This window comes from Vanacampus margaritifer, chromosome 4, assembly GCF_051991255.1.
Source record: "Vanacampus margaritifer isolate UIUO_Vmar chromosome 4, RoL_Vmar_1.0, whole genome shotgun sequence".
NCBI lineage: Eukaryota > Metazoa > Chordata > Actinopteri > Syngnathiformes > Syngnathidae > Vanacampus > Vanacampus margaritifer.
Window position 1 is genome coordinate 5,245,379 of NC_135435.1, and position 20,832 is coordinate 5,266,210.

The 20,832-nt window shown below is 38.6% G+C and overlaps 1 protein-coding gene and 1 pseudogene across 1 annotated transcript; one reads left to right on the forward strand and one right to left on the reverse strand.

Annotated features, from left to right (window-relative positions):
• The first annotated feature begins 7,807 nt into the window (after positions 1-7,807).
• On the forward strand, positions 7,808-11,715 carry LOC144050286 (interleukin-17C-like; annotated as a pseudogene).
• A 1,536-nt stretch (positions 11,716-13,251) lies between these two features.
• On the reverse strand, positions 13,252-16,685 carry LOC144050627 (beta-1,3-galactosyltransferase 1). Its single transcript, XM_077564043.1, has 2 exons — positions 16,493-16,685; positions 13,252-14,491 (listed from the first exon to the last, which is right to left on the reverse strand). The coding sequence occupies exons 1-2, from the start codon at positions 16,525-16,527 to the stop codon at positions 13,318-13,320; spliced, it is 1,209 nt and encodes a 402-aa protein (XP_077420169.1). The 5' UTR covers positions 16,528-16,685; the 3' UTR covers positions 13,252-13,317.
• Between the last annotated feature and the right edge of the window lie 4,147 nt (positions 16,686-20,832).

A 20,832-nucleotide genomic window follows, 5' to 3' on the forward strand; every position in this document is an offset into this window, starting at 1 on the left:
ATAACAATAAATGATCAAATTTTCATCGAGCAACAACAACTACAAACATGCATCAAATCATTCATCCCAAAAATAATCCTTGCACTTGGAGTCAGGTTTTTACAACATGTATTTTCAGATTTCCTTTTTCTCCCAAAACCCTGCTGTAGTGCTAAACCAAGTTCTCTGTCAGACTGTCAGCACTGCCTATGGCCTCATGGGCTGGAATGTGGCAGGAATGTTACTTGGTCACATCTACCATCTGATCAAGCTTTGAATCATTATGTAACAAAACTATGCTCAGACTATCCCAAACGCTTTTAGGCATCGAAACGGAAGAAAACACTTGCACAGCTCATCTTAAAGTGACGGTGTGTAGTAGTTCACCCCTAGATGTCACTATATAGAATGCAGCCAAAGTGTATGCATTTCGAAGCACGCACACTGCACTGGTTCTGAGATGCGTAAGACCAAAAATGCACCAATAAAAAATAAATCTATAAATATAAGTGGAAATAAATATATATATAAGTAGAATATATAAGTAAAAATAAATATGGAAACTAATACAAACATAAATTAAATATTAAATATAAAAAAGCTATGTTCTCATATTTATTTATTTCATGCTGGATTTCGTCATGCAGCATGAAATGTTATTCAGATGAAGGGGCAGTCCGAAGTGTGGCTAGGGTTGGACTACACCGTTGCAAGCCTTTCGATGGTAGAGTGTTCTCTCATGCACACCAAGCAGGTTGGCGGACAAGGAAGTCTCGATGTCTTGCGTGGTGAGCTCTTGCAATGGACAACAATCTTGTCCACTGTCAGCACAACTTGCGACTTGAGTTGCTCGAAAACTTCACACAAGTTCCTGTAAACAAGGTCCATTGTTTCTTTCGTGTGTTAATTCTCCCTTGCTGCCGAACAGGCAGAGTCCGACATAGACCGACACGTTGATCAACCAATAGGCGAAAAGTTCAACCCAAGACACACTTAGGACCGCCCCCTCATTTGAATAACATTTCATGATGCATTTCATGCTTGCTGACAGTGCCTACTGTATGAAATAAATAAAAATGAGAGCAGAGCGTTTTTATTTATTGACATTTAATTATATTAATATATTTATTTTTGTATATATTTCCACATTTGTTATATTTATTTTTTATTTTTTGAATGTTGTTTTTGATTTTTGTATTTATTTGTACTTTTAGTTGTTTTGATTTCCATTTATATTTATCCTTTTGTATAAAATTTTTGAATTGTATTTTTTCTAATCAATTTTTATTTTCAATTGTATTTATTTATTTTATTTTGGCGTTTTTTTTTTCTCCATATAAAGGGACCACACTTTTGCAAGCCTACGACCAATTCTTATCTCGGCTAGCAACGGCAACTTGGCAGCCAGTGTGAAGCCCAGTGAGCGACGTCGAAAGACCGAGCAAACTGGATATAGCCAGAGCAGCTTAGTTAGTTGGAGTCATAGGCTGGAGTGGCGAAGAGTGGCTAGCGGGATAAGCTAGCCATCCATTTTCCGAACCGCTTAACCTCATGAGGGTCGCAGGTATGCTGGAGCCTATCCCAGCCGTCAATGGGCAGTAGGCATGCGAGTGAGTCGGAAAGTCGGATTTATCCCAGTCAGATTGCCTGACTGTACACGGTTGCCAGTGGTATGAATCAACTGGTTCCTATTTCATCTGTGGCAATTGAATGGTCTTTCTCTTTGTCTCTGCAGATGTGTCACGGAATAAACACAATTTGATAATAAAATAGTGAAATATTTATTTTTTACATTTTGTTCTAAATTGGCTAAATAATTTTTGGGGGAATTGTGTTTCTTTCACTTCCTGCCAATGTTGAGAAGTATTTTCTACTTTATGGATCTCTTAAGTACAAGCTTGAGCGCACAAGCATTGACCAGCATGATTGGATTTCGGACTACATCTGGACCACCCACACTTGCTGAGGCCATGCATCTGTGTCTCAGACATCACTTGATGGTCTGCAGTATGGGAGCCCCACAGGAATTGGTCATGGCATGCCCGTATAGTCTTGTACAGTCTTGTATAGTGGTTTCTATAGTCTTCAATAATTTTTTTGTTCATAGAGTGTTCGGCAAACAGTAGATAGTGACAGCTGCACTTCTACCAGCTGGAGGTTGCTGCTAATGTCACTTACAAGTAGTTTTTAGGCCTTTGTTTTACAGGTCTGTCATCAGTGCCTAATCTTTTCTTTGTTCTACCCATACAAGGTCTGATACAATAGCTTATCTCTTATTCAGGTCATTTTGAATGGCTGTAATGGGTATGTCTAATGTTAGTGTGAATGGTTTATTGCTCTGATTGATTTTACCCTCTCTCAGTTTTACGATCTCTTGCTCTTCCACCCAAAGTCAACTTTCTGGTTTTCATGTTGGTTACACCTCTAACCTGTATAACTGTAGATATTAAAAGCAACAATGAAATCTGAAACTGAATGTAGATATTCAGTAAGAGCTATTGTTTGAATAATGAATGTAATATGTAGGACACTGCTGGACAACAAAACACACTGGTTAGGCACATGTTCTAATAACGCAAATCCAGTTTTGACAATGTACACACGTGGGCAAAATTGTTGATACCACTCTGTTATTGAAAGGAAAACAATAATATTAAGATAATGCAAAAAGAATAGTAACATTAAATAAAAATGTCATGAAAATTAACCAATAAAAATCAGACATTGTTTTTCAGTTGTGGTTCAACAGATTAAAAAAGAAAGAAAGAAAAAAAGCTCATGAAACAACCCAGATAAAAAATTATGGTACCCCTAGAAAACAACCAAAAAAAATTAACAATAGGGCAGTGTTTCTCAATTGTTTTCTCCTATTTTCTCCCCAGGAAAAAAAAAACATTTTGCGCCCCCTCAACTCCAAGCCGTAACTATAATTAAATAGTGTATTTGTCTATCAAATTATTTAAAGTACACCCATACATGACATAATATCCTTAATAACAACCAAGACAATCAAAAAAAAAGAAAGAAAATATGTGATCTTACAAAGAAAAAAATTGTTATGTGCGACAGAAAAGATTTGCATCGATTTACCTGGGGGGAACAAATCCTTATTTAAACGGTAAACATTGTTTGAGTGACCGAACCATTTGATAGTGAAAAAATATATACAAATCAACAACATTAACTCAGGACTACAATACATAAAACACTTCAACCTACAAATAAAAATAAAACATTTCAGCTGATTTTTGTTTTCCAAATCAAATTGAAGAAGTCAGGTTTAATGCCCGCAATGAGCACATTTTGCAATGCACAGCTTTTCGAAGACAACAGAGCTAAACGCTGGCTTTTACCTCGTTCAGTTGCTAGTTTAGCAATATGCCTTTAGCCTAGCCCCTTATTAGCGTATTTCTTCCAAAGCAAAGCCAGCACGGTGTTGGCGAGTGTTTCCATTACAGCTGACTGGGTCGGAAGTGGGTCGGAAGTGGACCGTGTGGAGCTGCTTGCGGCCCTACGCCTACGTTGGGCCAGAGCTAGCTCAGAGCGAGCCCAGGACATGACGTCAAACACCACGGCAGTTGATTGGGCGGTCGATCCTGTGATGCCATCAGTAATGGACATCGGCGAGGGGAAAAAAACAACTTACCAGCCATGTCCTTTTCGACAAGTGTTTGTCTTCTTCTGCGCTCCCACTGCTATCAGCGTGTATAGCCTCGAAGACTTTCAGACGATAAAACATCATCCTTTTCTTCGCGGCGGCGTTTCTCCTTGCGTTGCGAGCTCTGAAAAAGCACCACATTCGAAGCACCACTAAAAACAGAATGAGCAACCGATACCGGGCTTTCGTGTTTTGGTTATGTGTTGTTTCCCGCGCTCTACTATTGCGTCGCATTCTGCATTCTGCCCCTTGGTATAGCTTTATTGAATCTGACAAAAGTTTTGTGGAGCAATTTTACAATGGAGCAGATAGGAGCTTGAGGGACCTTTGCCGTTTGGGGGCGTGATTTATGAAAGGTCAATTGCAGTTACTGTTCTATTCAATTTTTGGTCTCTTTATGGACCTTGGAAATCATTACATACCCCTCCATTCACTGATGCAATCGTTCAATGCAATTAGACCCCTTTGGTTGCCGTTCATGTTCTTGGTGGACCATATCATTATTCAGTGGTTTTCTTTCTGCTCAGATAGAAACAGGGGAACCAGTACTCAACAAACCAGTATTGTAATGGTTATTCTAAAAGGCTAATGAAACGGATGTCTATTACCGTTTGGAAGAGACATTTCTGCATTCCATTGTACACAGCAGGCAAGACAGACATCCATCATAAAATGGATTAACACAAATCTATCCCCAAGTACACAGCAGGTTGATCCTGTGGCGTTATTGGATCTCATTATTGCTCTCTAAACCCATTAGCTTGTATTTAATGTGAAAACTGTACTGCGTTCGAGACTCAGTTGTAAGCTGTATTGATACACTTATGTGAAACCATTATTAAAGACTCAACAAATGTAAACCCAAAGAAATTAAGCCCCTTATTAAATTACTCATATAAAAATATCTAGGTCTGTGGAGTGCTTGCAGTCTACAATTAAGTACAGTATTTTTTTGTTATCTGCACCCTTCTGGAAATGTGTTCAAGTGAGTCATTCTGAATTTCTTCCTTCCATCCATCCACCCAAAATCTACCGCTTATCTGGGGTCGGGTCACTGCGGCAACAGCTTTAACAGGGACGCCCAGACTTCCCTTGTCCCAGCCACTTCATCTAGCACCTCCGGGGTCGGGGGGGATCCCAAGGTGTTCCCAGGCCAGCCGAGAGACATAGTCTCTCCAGCGTGTCTTGGGTCCTTCCTGGAACCTCCTCCCAGTGGGAGATGCCCAGAGCACCCCGCGATTAGGAGGAGGCGTTCAGGAGGTATCCAAAGCAGATGCCCAAGCCACCTTAACTGGCTCCTCCCAACGCGGAGGAGCACCGGTTTAACTCTGAGTCCCTCTCAGATGACCGAGCTTCTCACCCTATCGCTAAAGGAGAGCCCAGACACCCTGCAGAGGAAACTCATTTCGGCTGCTTGTATCCGGGATCTTGTTCTTCCGGTCACAACCCACAGCTCGTGACCATAGGTAAGGGTAGGGACGTAGATCGACCGGCAAATCGAGAGCTTTGCCTTTCGGCTCAGCTCCTTCTTCACCACAACGGACCGATACAGAGTCCACATCACAGCAGGCGCTGTACCAATTCGCCTGTTGATCTCTCGCTCCATCCTGCCCTCACTCATGAACAAGACCCCAAAATACTCAAACTCCTCCACTTGGGGCAGGATGTCATTCCCAACCCGGAAAAGGGCACACTACCCTTTTGCTGGGGGGCATGCCCACACCTGCTCTGCAGTGAAAAAGAGTCCAACCCCTCTCGAGAAGACTGGTACTAGAGCCCAGGCTGTGTGTGGAGGCTCCAGATGGGGTCCCGGTGATGCACGTCCAGGTGAAGGAAATCGAAATCCAAAGTATTTGTACGTTACAAGGGGTTTGAGAGCCGTGCTTTATGTCTTTTTTAGGTCCTTCACCTATGAAGTGTTTGCCATGGGTGACCCTTTGGGGTGATTTTCATATGCAACATTACATATGAATGTCATAATCCCGCCATTCATACTTACATCTCCAAACTTAATTTTGACGGTTAAGGTCAATCTTGACTTTGAATGGGGATGTCAAACTCAACTTATTTGGTGCAGCGGCATAAAAGTAGTCCACCAAAAATTGTTTTTCAAGTGTTCCAAAAAAGTACAACTAATCAAATTTTCTCAAATGTTCAAACAGTTCAGATCTTCAGAACATGAACAAGATTGACAATTGCTCTCGCTCATCTCCCTGGTACCTTGCATACTCCTCAGTGTGTCGTTTGAGTAATGATGTCTGATATCTTGAGCACGGCAACATTCTTTGTACATCAAAGACATGTCGGGGTGACCCTGTGCTTAACAAAAAAAAAAATCACTACATCTCCTGTTCTCCTGAAATTGGCCGTTCTCATCACCAACCTTTTTCTAAATGGCATGTTTTGAAAAAGATGAAACTGGGACTTGGTGACAGGATACATTTTTCAAAATATCGCGACGCTACGCTGGTCTTGCGCGTGTTTGTTCGCAGAGTTCTATATGGGATTTGTTTTGCTCCACGCGCGCCGCAACGAAGGAAGAAGAGGGATTTCCACTTTGCCGCACCTCACTATTAGGCGCACCGTCAATTTTTGAGAAAATGTAATACTTTAAAGTGTTTTGGATCTTTTTAAAGGCTTTTGTGTGTGTATTGTGTTTAAATATTGTTCAATGTACAGTAGAGGCCAAACGTTTAGACACACCTCATTCAATGTGTCCATTGCTTTATTCTCATGACTATTTACATTGTAGATTCTCACTGAAGGCATCATAACTAAGAATGAACATACGTGGAGTTATGTACTTCACACACACACATACATCAAATTACTGATTTTATCCAACAAAAACAATTGAGGACCCATCCGAAGATCTTTTTTTTTTGCTGCCTACATATTCGAATCCAGCCATGTCATACGGTAATCAGTCAAATAGATAACCAGACAAAGACATTTTTAGAAAAAGTTAATGGTTTGTAACCACATAACAAAATTACTATGTGTACTGAGTCATCAGTGCATTGTGTGATGAGCTCAGTCAGTTACTTCTGGATTTATACATTCATATATTATTAATATTATCATGTTAAGAGATGGGCGTGCACTGACACCAGGTATCATATGAGGCTGATACTCTGCCTTATTTCAAGGTATCTGTACTCGTGACGGTGGCTGATACCAGTATTGGCCACCCCCTGTGGTCGTTTTACGATCAGGAACTACAAATTAAAAGAAAAGAAAATTGACATACAGTATAATTGCATGCAATTTTAAGGTAAAATCCTATATTGGGATATCCCATATACTTGTACTGGAATTTGTCATTAGCCAAGTTAACATAAGAAAGCGCAATAATATTTGTTCGGCCCTTGATGAAATTACATTTGTTGGGTGACTGAAAAATGTGTCGCCTATCTACTAGCAACTTGTCATCATATTAAGGTTTACATTCGGCTACTATTGTTTTAAAGGCAATAAAATTAAACTGGTGAGGTGAGACAAATATTAACCAATTTCAATAAGACTTGAAAACAGTATATTGTCAATTTGTCCAATATTTTTCACAATTGATTGAAACAACTGCCATATCTTTTTTCAGATTGATACCAGTACGACTACTCAACTGTCGAGTAGTCACCGATACCAAGTACCGATACCACTAGTACTTAAAGTAATTATTAATTTCTATCTTTCATGTTCAAAATAAACATTCATTTATTCACTCATACAATGCAGATTTAGTAAATAATTTAATGTTAAATGTCAATATTCGTTAGACACATTACACTTATTCAGAAAGTTAGTGAGCAAATATCTACTTAATTACTGTGTAGTATGGTCCTAACTTTAATCTTGAGATATTTCTTCAGTGGAAACCACTGCCCAGTTAAGCAGGTGAACCAAGTTGTTTGACTCGCGCCTGTCTGCCTGTTGGCCTCCCACACCCAGTCAAAGGAAATAGTCCTTATATAAAGGTAAGCAGCTAGTGCACATCATATCTGAGTAGACTGCGTATAAAAGGTCCCATGGAAGTCCAAGTTTCATTCAAACATTTACAGGTTCAGCATGCAAATGGCAGGTGTCGCTGTACTTGGTTCTGCTGCATTTCCAAATCATGCCCGTGATGCTTTAATTTTGTGTGTGTTTGTTTTACTGTAGATGTTTTGGCTGATGGTCATCACCGATCGGAGGTCCTTGTCCTCCGCAGCTGCCGAGAGAGTTAGTTGCATCAACCAGCAGCAATTTGACAGTCGTATTGTCAAATTTGGGAGATTCTACTGGAAAAAGCTGAACGTTTCCAAAAATCTGCTGCCTCTGAAAGGTGAGCAGCGACCACAGTCATGTGCACTGACGCTCCAAGAAATGAAGGAAGACATCAACAATCGCTCTTTGTCTCCATGGACGTACAGGTGAGCCAGTAAAAGTTTTAACTAGGGGTGTAGGGCGATAAAAATTTGCAATCGTAATTAATCACATGAATTCAATAGTTAAAGTAACCATAAACATTTCTTGACAATAATATGTTATATGCAGTGATGTTCAAGTTACTTTTTAAAAGTAAAGAGCTATAGTTACTTCTCTAAAAAAAGTAACTAATTACTTTATTAGTTAAGTTACTACATTAAGTTACTTTACTAATTTTGACACCCCTAGTTTTAACGAAAGTACATTCCAGGGGCGGAGCCAGGGCTGGACTGGGACTCATTTTCAGCCCTGGAGTTTCATGGCTCAGACCGACCCACTTTAGTTTACAGTGTTTTAATGAAGATGTCTATTTCTGTATTAATGTATCAATCTAATATAGATGAAACATTTGAATAAGTAACAAACATCAATAGTTAGGTTGTATACGATCAAAAATTTAAATAATTTTCAAGATCACAATCACTAAGTCTGAACAATTATGAAAACATAAATAAAGTCAAGAGTGCTAAAGAAATTGATTTGACCACCGGTCATATTCTCTAAACATAAAGCCTAAATAAGGAGATAATAAGTCAAGGTACAAGACAAATTTGATATTATTTAAGAGCTCAAATAATGAACTGCAATCACACTTTAATTTCCTTGTGCTGGAATGGGCTTGAATTACTATTAGCAAAGAAGGGCGAAGCTTCCAAAATTGGGTACAAAATGCAAAAGTTAGTTTCAGTCACATTTATAAACTAGTCATTTCTGTATTTGTTTTCAATGTTATTACTTTTTTTTTTTTATCCCCAAAAGCAAGTTAAGGCCTGCTATTTATCTGTTCCTTCTAGTGGGGCAGAATGTTTTTTTTCCTCCCTCAATATAACCTACTGTTCCCAACAAATACAAATACCACAACATTAAATGACTAATAGAAAAATGAACCGCCAAACATGCTATTTTTTTATTGCTACATGCTAATTATTTACTCATTATTCTGCTTGTTTTTGTTTTTGTGTTGTTTACTGTTATCTCCATCAGGCACATGCACTTCTATAGGGCTTTGCAATGATTTATTCATTTGAGTCAGGGCACATTTGGGTGCTTTTTTTTTTAGTATTACCTTTTTTCAGGTTTTTCTGCTATCTGACATGACTTTTATTTTATTTTTATTTTTTTATTTTACAAGTGTCTTGGCTGTAGGGGGAAAGGGAAAGTGACACTTCTGCGCCACTCTTTTCTGCTATCCGACTTTCTTTACTTTTGAGAGTCCGGACACCCAATGTATTGTTTAATTAGTTTGGCTGTGTGTCGGCCAGCAGCCTGGCTAGGGTGGGGGAGACAAAGTGAGCAGAGAGCTCACGGCCGTCACGGGAGAGGGAGCGAGAGAGAGCGTGGCGCTTGCTTCAAAAATGTGTATGATCCATTCTGCACAAAATAGCGGCCAAAAGGTCCATAATCCAAGAGGAAAAAAGCACTTAAATTGCTGCTTTTCTCAACGAATTTGCGGCCCGAAATAAATAGCGCCTCCTGGCGGCCAACCAGGAAGACTGCTGATGGTCCCGCCTTCTCAGTCCGGGCCTGGGCGGAGCAATCATTTTCAGCCAACTTTTATTGCACAATCATGTGCTCACATGAAACGTTTTCTCTGCATGGGAGTGATTATGGAGATTAGGCCCGCTGCTACACGTGGGCGGAAGTGCAAGAACGGCTCGCTCACAGATACATTTTCAGAAAAAGGCCACAATTTCACTTAATTTGCCTGAGATGTTTTTCATTAATGACAAATATATTGTTTTTCCATCTAGCCAGTGGTGTATTGTATAGTGACAGGCAGAACACTTAAGTACCATCAGATGGCAGAAGGTACAATAAACATGTGGTCATCATGGCTTACTGCAAGTATATCAGCTTTGAGTTCATTAAAGCAGTCCCTGATTTTCCAGTGACGAGTCAACTTGTGAGTGCGACAAGATTGTTTAGTATTCGTAAGATTTTTTTGGGTTGTCTGCCGTTAAAATTTTTTTTTCTGTAAAATAGTTGCTAGAGAGCCAGCAATTTGTGTACAAACAATTAAAACTCAACTTATATAATACTATTCCCCCTTTAATTAAGATAATATGTACAGTATGCTGAGAGAATAATTCTTATAGTAACTACGTGGTTTTCATCCAGCCATAGGATGCCAAAAGTATTTGCCCACCTGCCTAGACTCGCATATGAACGTAAAGGGGGAATTCGCAGGAGAGAGCGAAAAAAAGTTTTTCTTTCTTTGGGTATTTTGCTGAACTAGCTTAGATAGAAGAGTCTGTTTGCCTCTTTGTGCGCCGCTTTGTAACGGAACGCGGCTGACTGAATCCATGTCCAGAAAGTAAAAACCCTGCCACAGTTTGTCTTTAGCTCCTGATGCTAGCTAGCTCCCTAAAAGGTAAACAAGCACCTAGGGAGCTAGCTAGCACCTGGGGCTAAAGCCAAACTGTGGCAGGGTTTTTAATTTCAGGACCTGGATTTGCCACCTCTGCTTTCAATGGGAAACATTTTTCTAGGCTTCTTCCTGTTCCAACATAACTGGGCACCAATGCACAAAGCAAGGTCCATAAAGACATGGATAAGAGAGATTAGTGTTGATGAACTTAGGTGGCCTGCACAAAGTCTTGACCTCAACCTGATAGAACAACTTTGGGACAAATTAAAACAGAGACTGAAGAGCCAGGTTTTTTTGTCCAACATCAGTCTGTGATCTTACAAATGCACTTCTGGAGGAATGGTCAAAAATTCCCATTAACACACTCCTCAACAAATGAAAAAAATGTTTGTATTAAAATTTGAGTGTCACTTCTTTGAACTTTAGATGAGTCAAGGCAGGTGAGCAAATACTTGTAGCATTAAATGTATTACAGTACATACTGTAACTATTGAGATGTGTTGTATATAATATATTGAGTGGGTAAACCAATCCTTTAGAAATCACTTACCAGTAAATACATTTTGACATGACCTTCCATATGTTTATGTGGGTCTTTCAGACGCCACCGTGATGACTGCAGGTACCCGCACTGTCATGTCTGGGAAGATCTGGCTTTGTTTGAGGGCCCTGAGTGGGTTCCCGCCCTTCCGCGGGTTGACCAATCCGGGCCCTCAGCCACTTGTGCCTGGCCCCAGGTGTGGCTAGTTACCCAATTAGTGTGGGTGTATTTAGTTCCCGGGTGGTGATCAGTTTGTGTGGGATCATTGCCGCTGGTTACGGTCACCCCCGGAGTTCTGGCTGTCATTTTGATTTTGTATCTTTTCAGTTCCTTGTTTATTTAATACTAACCAGCACCCTGGTTAGTGTTTGTGGTACAATAAAGTACGTCAGTCTAACCCGCACTCCTGCCGTGGTTCTCCTGCCTCCCTGCACTTTGGGTCCTCTACTCGACACGCCGACAGACACCACGCCGCTCCGTGACCACACCGTGACACGCACAAGATTGTGGTTGCAGGGTACCTTTGTCAGGGCTGCATCGTCAACCAGCGAGAAGAGCAGAACAATTCTGTGCCTGTTTTTGCACCGCTGATGGTTCTGAGAACAGTTCAGTGCCTATTTGAGCCAAACAAATATATACTCAAAAAAAGATCTCATCAAAATCCTGGTGGCTTGCACATGTGTCGTTCCCAAGTACATCACATAACATATGTGTACAGGAATTTGTCATTAGGCAAGTTCACATAAAAAAACAAACAAAAAAAATTGGTCCTTGATGAAATGACATCAGTTGTTGTGTGAATTTGTCGGTTATCTACTAGCATCTTGTCAGCAGATTAAGGTTTACTTTTGGCTACTATTGTTTCAAATTAAAGACAATACAAACTAGTGAGATGAAACAGATTTAAAGCAATGTTTCACTTATACCGGAAAATGGGTTTGCATTATTTTCCTCAGGGATTTAATTGATTCTGCAGTAATTAACTTTTCAATTTATTTATTTTTTATTTTTTACTTTTCGTCTACGGTTTATTAGCAAATGTTTACATGCTAACAAAACAGGATGGTGCACATTTTTGTTGTGACAGTGACAATAAAGTTCTACTCTATTCTAAGTGTGAAAGAAACAACTTTTTAAAAATAAATTTATCAACATTTGTAGGTAGATATTGATATGGAAATTATTATTAAATAAATAAATTATTATTTTATTTTCCTTATAGCCATTTCAGTCGTCGCATATGTGCTTGGAAAAGTTGGTAAATACAACCATCTATTAAAATGGGATTTTTCCACAAGGTGGCAGTATTTAGCTTTGGATTTTGCCTTTTTGATTACACCAACTGAAAAGCGGTGATACACTTTTTCAACCGCTTCTGCAGCCAGCAATTTACCATTATCTTTCAAATACTGGTACAGTATCTTTTTACATTTTTATTTACTATGCTTATCGATATGTGTGTTAAGATATTTTGAAAAAGCATAATTAATTTTGTTTCGTTAAAAGAGCTACAAAGAGAGCAGTGGATGAACATGTATAAGCATGAAAAGCACGACTAAAAAGTGTTGTCCAGTAAGATATGTTTAAACAATACTAAATTAAGAGCTGTTTATTTTTTATTAAAGAAGATAACGTGCCAAACGATCAATTGCTTTATTGCAGCACTCCACCCTCATTTGATGCAAACGAAACATGTAGCGTCTTGTAGCCACATGTAGATAGTTCCACAGATAACAGAAGAACGACTTGCCTACTGGAAGAAAAAAACAACTGATATTGTCAGCAATTTGTGAAATTCTCCCCTTGGATTTGACTTTTAGGAGGAAGGATGTTCGTGTACAGAATATAGTCTAGCGTACACTGTCAACATGAAGATACTTCCCTGCTAGACAGTGGTTGCAAAACGCTGACAGTCATAACAGCATGTGTCGCCTTAATGCCTTCCATACATACAAGCTGGAGACGAGTTGAAACCTATCTTTCAATCGCTGGCGGAAGGTTATAATGCTTGTCATGTTGTGAGTGTTTTAAGAGTGTCCTCTACTGTGAGGGCTGTACCTACATGTAATAACATAGGCCATGTACTTTTATTGTAGACATTGGTGTATCTTTTGTAAACGTCTACCCAAAATGTTATGAGGTAAAGCTTGAAACACCACATTTTAACCAAGGTATTGTCACAGTAACAATTTGCTTCACTGAAGAGGATACCTGACGAATGAATAAAAAATTAGATAAAACTGTCATACTTGCTTTATTGGTCATTTGCATATTTCAGTCTAATTGTTTCAATCATACTTTGACAGATCAGCAGGGCTTCCCTGCTTGTTGTAAATCTTTCCAAACCCACATGAGATCTGTATGTTCATCTAAGGTGGTGGCAACAAGTTTGGAATAAGCACAACGGTTGTATTGCACAGGAATGACCTGGAAGTAATTCCAATCTGGAGGGTCTGTGGGAGGGATGCCCAAGTATTCCATACACAACCCCAAGTACACATCTTCAATGTAAATGGCTTTGACGTGTCTGGAAGCTTCCACAAGCTTTTTTGGCAGGTCCAAAGACAGAACATAGCCCAAGCCCAGAGCATAACGTGGGTACTGAGCTTTGGGGTAAACATCCATTGGGAGATACCATTTGGACTTGGGATCTCTCAGGACTGCTGCATGTATGGCCACAAGTCCAGTCATGTAGTTCGTTTTTGGTGCACTTGACAACATGGTCATGAGATTTGGCACGTTGAGGTACATGTCCGAATCAATCTTCATGGCGTAAGGGGCGCTGGAGCAGTAGGAGCTGAGCCACTCGAGCATCACCATGGTTTTGATGGTCAGGTTAGTGTAGCAGTCCAGGAAATTGCTCTGGATCAGGTCTCCGTGCTCCCTGCTCTCTTGCTGCAGCTGTTCGTCGAGCTGCTCAACAGGTTTGCCAGTATGCAGCCCCAGCAGAAAGAATACGCTGAGTGTCTTGCCCAACACCACAGTTTGCCCTCCCCAGGTGCTGCGGACAATGTCTCGATGACGTCTGTTGTTTGGCGCCACAGGAACCATCAGGACCACAAAAGGTTTCTGCTCTTCACATTTGTTGGGCTCATTCACAATAAAGTGATACTCAGCGGGGTAAGCTACAAAGTATGGACTTCGACGTGCAGCCACCAACTGGTTTTCAACAATGTGACTTCCTTCATTTGTTTGTCCAGTTTTTATGGCCTGTGTCTTAGTTGCCGAAACTCTACTAGACGGAGAAATGTTCCAATCAACTTCTATGAAAGAAATGTTGCCAATGCTTAGACTTTTCAGGCCAGACCACCATTTTGTTGCATTATATTGCGTCCACCATTCAGGTCTCCAGTTACTTGCACTGTCTATATTTGCACTGAAATAAAACAAAACTGTTGCCAGTGCCAATATGAAGAACAGGCAGCGAGTTTGTGTCGCACTGCACCATCTCCTGTGTTGGCCGCCATCTGACATTTCCTGGCTGAGGGATGAGAGAGACAAGATGAACACACATCACACACATCATATCGTTTTTAAAGCAAGTATGTCTACACTGTAAAATAAATAAATAAATACAAAATCCTAAAATAACAGAATTTCGATGTTTATTTTATTTGACAGATTTTCCTATATTTTTAAAACATCATTTTATTTTCAAAAATAGACTGTGGTCTAATATACTGAATGTAAAATAACATGAAATCACTGTAACCGTGAAAACACACAATATTTCTGTTCTTTTATAAATGAATTGCCCTAACAGTAAACTGTTACAATTTTATCTAGTTATTCAACAGGTTTTTTTAAATGTGTTTTGGGAGATGAATCACATTGTTTTTGTGTGTCATAAACTGTTATATTACATCAAACACCAATTATTCTAAAACCTCTTTCCATAAAATCATGTCAATATAAACAACTAATAACAGCACATTTGTGTAATTTTAAGCATGGCTATACGTATTACAATGTTTATCTATACTGTATTTCTAGGTAATTTAATTGTTAATTAACTCTTTGACTGCCAGACGTCTGTCTATAACGTCGTCATAGCCGCCGCGTCAGCGCTTCCAACTTCGGCGTCAATCTCGGAGTCACCATCATCATCATCGATGATGATCATCGTCGTCATCAATGTGCTCTTTATCGTTGGTCGATGTCTTTGAAAAAAACGGCTCGACCGTGAGCTGCTTGCAAGCGGCCGCCATTATGGCTTCTTCAGCCAATGTCCCCTCAACACTCTAGCCCCGCCTCACGTCTTCTACTGACGCCCACCCAATCTTGTCAAAAGAGAGTCATCGCTGCCCTCTAGGGGCCAAAAATAGTCATTAGGCACAACAGACTTGATGGAAACTTTCACCACATATGCGAAAGTGGTCCCTCTACCCGTTTCAAAAAAAAAAAAAATGGGTGGACGTCTTTTAACGTCTTTGGCGCTCCTCCGTAGGTTTTTGCAGAACGTCATTTAACGTCTTTGGCAGTAAAAGAGTTTTAATGTAAAAATGTTTCTAATTAAACATTAAAAACAACCTGAAAATAAGGCAACTTTTTTTAAAATTACAATCACAAACTGTATTTTAATTATGAAAAATATATATTTTTAAGAGAAGTAAGTAAGGATAAGTTTCTGTAATTTCACTGAATTTTTTTGGGCACCCCAACTGACGGAAATTTACCTTTTTTGTGTGTGTTTTAAAAAAAAATACTTTTTATAACTTTTTTTTCTCCGGTGTGCTTTATGTTTCTTGCTAAATGGATTTTTATTTTTGAAGAAAATTTGTGCAAAAAATAAATAAATCTTCACTTATCTAACTTATTACAATCATTTTTTCCCCCCACACCGAAACCTGTCTTCACATAAATTAAGCAGTAGTTTAAATATTTGGCTATCACTATTGTCTATGACTTCTCACTACAAATTAAATTTTAAATACATAAGCAATTGTGTATATAGTAATATGAAGAGGACACTGTAAACCCGAACATTCAAAATAATCAAATGGATTAAGTACACAGTTTATAAAAACTACTACTAACTTAACTTTTTTAAATTGGTGTAACTTTGTATGCTTTTATGAGTAATTGTACTAATAATGTTTGATTGACTTGAACTATACTAGTTTTTGGTTAACTTCAAAACATTAATTAACTTTGCTAACTTATTGGTGTTAACAGTGTACATGTAAATGATCTTTACAGTCACAACGGCACGTGATAACAATGAGTTTAAAAACCCTGCTATAAATGAAGACTTTGATTAGTGGTTGGTAGGTATGATAATTGCCATGACCTATGTCACGAGCACCGCCTATATTACAATGTCAGCATTGTGTTTACATTATAACATCATTTTTCACTTACTTACTGTTTGAGATCACACATTACATCAAACTTGTCCCCTTGTACTCCCCAATTTGGTTCATTCTCAAGGTTCATAAATATACAAAACAACAATCGCATTGCGGTAATAACGTGTACACACCTTTTTCCACATGTGGCAAAGTCACTCTCTAGCATTTTTATGCTCTCCTCACAATGAAGGTGTTTCTTTATCCACTCCAAAAGGTGAGAAAAAACTTTGCTGAAAGTTAAAACAGGAAGATGTAAAATGTGTGAACGGGTCTTTCAGCGAGGCTGAACCGTATCGACCAAGTATCCACAGAAAGCATTCCCTCCGTCTGTGTGACTCACTCTAGATGAGGCAACCTCTGCACGTCTTGTTAACCTGTCAGTAAAGCCACACCTTTGTTTGCTCTATGTTTTTTTTCTTCCTTTTTTTTTCTTCTGCATTTGCATTGCCTTTGCTGATAGAAAAACATGTTTCAAGTCCACTTTCCATGGTTAAACTGTTACTTGAACAACACCTGCAACCACATGTTAAAGGATAGGCTCGTTACAAATTGTGACAAGTAGCCTGCACTTTATATTGCATAGGCGAAACCGGGGCTTGATGTCACACTTTTCCTATCTTTGTTGCTGCCGTCAAAGGCAACGATCATTTATTTAATTGAATAATTCCATACTTTTGTTTTAGTTGGAAAAGAACAATAAATAAAGTCATTATTGTATGTAAAAATGTTAAATAAGTCACAATATTGAGATGATCTAATTTGGATTTAAAACTCTGGCACACCCTTGGCCAAGGGGCCTGCTATATGCCTTCCCACCTCTCCCTCTCATTCATTTGACCCTTCAGAGCATAGATGTCAAACTCCGGTCCTCGAGGGCCAGAATCCTGCAGGTTTTGGATGTTTCCCTTCTCTAACACAGCTGATATATGATCAGCTCATCAGGAAGCTCTGCATAAGCCTGAAAACGATCCTGCTGATTGGAATCAGTTTGTGTTGGAAGAGGGAAACCTCCAAAACCTGCAGGACCGAAGTTTGACACCTATGTTTTAGAGGGTCAACTCTTTGTGTTGTCTGCAAACCGCGACGATCAAGCTATCCTCCATTGCTATGCTACACGTTCTGCAACCGCTTATTGTGTTTTGTTTGTGACGTATTTGGTGATGAGGACTATCTCAACATTGATTGGCTGTCGCTGACGCGATGGCGTCAAGTTCAATACAGCCAACTCGCGAAGTAGCGAAATGCTAGCCGGAAATGTCCCAAACGCGCCACCCGGCACACCCCCACTGGCTGCGTGATGATGTGACGTGATGACGCCTCTTTTTGACCCACGAGAGCCCATTTGAACTGAACCGAATTAAAAACACAACACTTTGTAACATTGACAAATGTTTTAAATGTAACAAAACTCTCCTTGAATGTCCCCCCAAAAAAGACAATATCACAATATCACATATTTTTTTATTCTCTCTCTTTATTTTGGGAGTAAAGTAAGTGTGTCTCATGGTATAATCAAATCATTTTTAATCATGATTCACTTACTTAAAAAAGGCTTTTTATCAACATTTGTTGCCCGCCAAATTTGAAGAGCACCTGTTTTATGTTAATTCTCTCTACATTTAATGTTATGACGTCTTAATGTCATAATGACATGAAGACATTTAATGTCTTCCACATATTTTGATCCACTGCACCCTCTCATCCTCCTCTTTTTCTAATCAGTTAATTACTTGCATAATTTAAAATGGGGAAAAAAAAGACCCTAATATTTTGACATGAACAAATATTCTGAATGTCATGCAAACATCTATTAAACGCTTTACTTTAGAGCACGTTTAATGTTTATCACAATGTTTAACACAACCTGTGCTACCTTTAACGTAACCATCCATAACGTAACCGTAACCATTAAAGATAATCTGCTGTCAAAGTACAGTAGTGGGATCAATTTGCATTAATACATGATTAATGCAATACTATTTTATTATATTATACATTTTTTCTTACATTATACAAAACTGCAATGTTATTTGGTATAACACCTTTCCTAGCCTCACAAAAAGAACCAAATAAAAAGCTCTTCACTCTGCAAAAGAAAGTGAAAGACTCCTTGAGCTCAGTATCTACTAGGGATGTAACAATAATGGCAATATCTTTATATTAAAATTGCCACAGTATTGTTGTCATCACGTCGCAATATTAAAAGCAGCACATATGTTAAAAAGAAGAAGGTGTACTCCATTTGTGCAGTTCCAGCACCCTCTGGTGGCAAATTTATTATTTCGGTTTAATTTTAATTAAGTATGTTTTGGCCACCGCAGAGGTTATCGCTCTAATAAATCAGTCATACCAGCAAGTCCGTCAAAAAAAGCATTACTGTACTTTTGGCCCGCTTCAGCCAAACACAAGATTGTGAACTACATAGATCATGATGCTTTGCTCCGCTGAGTCAATAGGATAGGAGCACACAACATGGCCAAGCCTATTTCTCCGTCATTACTGTTATTATATACAAAAACCCAAACCGTGGTACTTTAACTTTTAACTTTAACAATATTTTGCTTTCCCCCACAATATGAGCTTTTTAAATTGAATTGAATTGAATTTGTTTATTTATTTATTTTGCAATATTGTGACTTTATACACAGTATTGTGAGCTATATCATCCAACCTCCCCTCAATATAGGGATAATTACTGTATGGTGAGGCTCATATCATGATATTTATCATATCGTGATGTTTGGACATCGTTACATCCCTAGTATACCAAATCATAATGCATATTATTCCATGTATCAAGTAATGAATAATTTGAACCCTGACCTCAACGCGCTTACTGCAATTAGCAACTCTCTACATAGACATAACAAGAGAAACCGATAAGAGGAACCAATATTTTTTCCAAACCTAAATATACAGAACAAAACAAAAGGAATGATGTATTTCAACTCAAGGTGTCAGTTTGTGGAACAATCTGGAATGTAAAACTAAATAATCTCAGTCTATTTGTATTTCTAAAAAAAATTATAAAAGCACAATTACTGGAAAAAAATATTTAGCACAATGCTATTGAATTATTTTGTTTAATTGTTACTTTGAAAGCATCTTGACTGTTTGCTGTCATTTATTTTGTGTTGATCTTTTTTTTTTGTTGATTACGGGGCCGATATTACAAGTTTTACTTCTTTCTGTCCCCTTTCATTTATTTTTTCTTTTCAAGAATGAAAGAATGAAACACCAGGAATAAAAACATCACCGGGAAGGCTTAAAACAACCAGTTTAAGCATTGTGTGTTATAGCCCACAAATCTTTATGTAATCAGCTTGATGCTCACCTCAAATTAAAAGCAGAAGTATTTACAGTATACTTATGATTTGGCTGACTGGATTCAACATCCTGTTTGTGTGTGAAGTTAGGGTGCTATTTTGTTTTTATGTGTGTGTTTTTTTTCTTTTGTCATTGTTGTCTTGTTTTCTTTTGTCTTGGTATGGATTTAAATGTCCTGAGCCCACACCAAATAAGTGTTGAAGCCACTTGGGTTGCCTTCATGGTGGTTAATATGCAACTGTAGTATTTGATGTGAATAAATTGAAGAAAAATATCATATTGTGCAAACTAACATGGGTAAATACCTCCGGATGGATGCAAGTTGTAGAATTAAAAGACTTCTCTGTCTATGACGTGCCAGCTCACTGACTCTCAGCATGTAGTGCAAATGTGACCATAAAATGTCTTATGTCAATAATGAGCCTGGTACCAAGTTAAATGACATGGATGGCCATTTAAAATGCATACAATTCAAGACAGTATTTGTTTACTACTATTACAATGTGTTTACGATGAATGAAGGTTAATCTAACTGTAAGATACTGGTTTGGGGAAGCATATTTACATTATTCACAAATTTCCTCTGGATGTGTTTTATTTCCTTTTATCTTTAATCCATTTTATTGTTTTCTCTTTTTAATTAGGTTAAAAAAAACAATGATTGTCAATATTGACTGACAATACTGTCTGTATATTATTGTGATATGTTTTGTTTTACTGCCATCTCGCCCATCTTTAGCCAGAAGCAAAAACAGGAATGCCTTCAAGCAGGAAGAATGAGAGAAAAAGGTTGGATAGGGAGGGAAAATTAAAATTACAGTTCTATTTTTTCAGGAAGCTAGTGGACTGAAACTAACCATTCATTTTCAATACTTTTTTTTTCACATTGTTATATTTTTTTGTTGGGGATCTACTTTGTTCCTGATTTGGGGGGACGGAACTACACTATTGTAAAATGAGCGCGAGTAGCGGAAGGATACATTGAAAAAGGACAGGGAAGCGTTTGTGACATTTGTGGTGACTGTCACTGGAGAACGATGCAAGGCAATAAAGTTGTGCTGGAGCTATTCCCTCTCCGAATGCTGTTTCTTTTTCCCGCGGAGTGATCCACATACACTCTTGTCTTCCCGAAGATACAGTGTTA

Coding starts and splice junctions, on each gene's coding strand:
- LOC144050627 (XM_077564043.1), bottom strand. CDS start 16,527: ATGCTAGAGAGTGACTTTGCCACATGTGGAAAAAG. Junction 14,492..16,492: donor TTTGCCACATGTGGAAAAAG/GTGTGTACACGT, acceptor CTCATCCCTCAG/CCAGGAAATGTCAGATGGCG.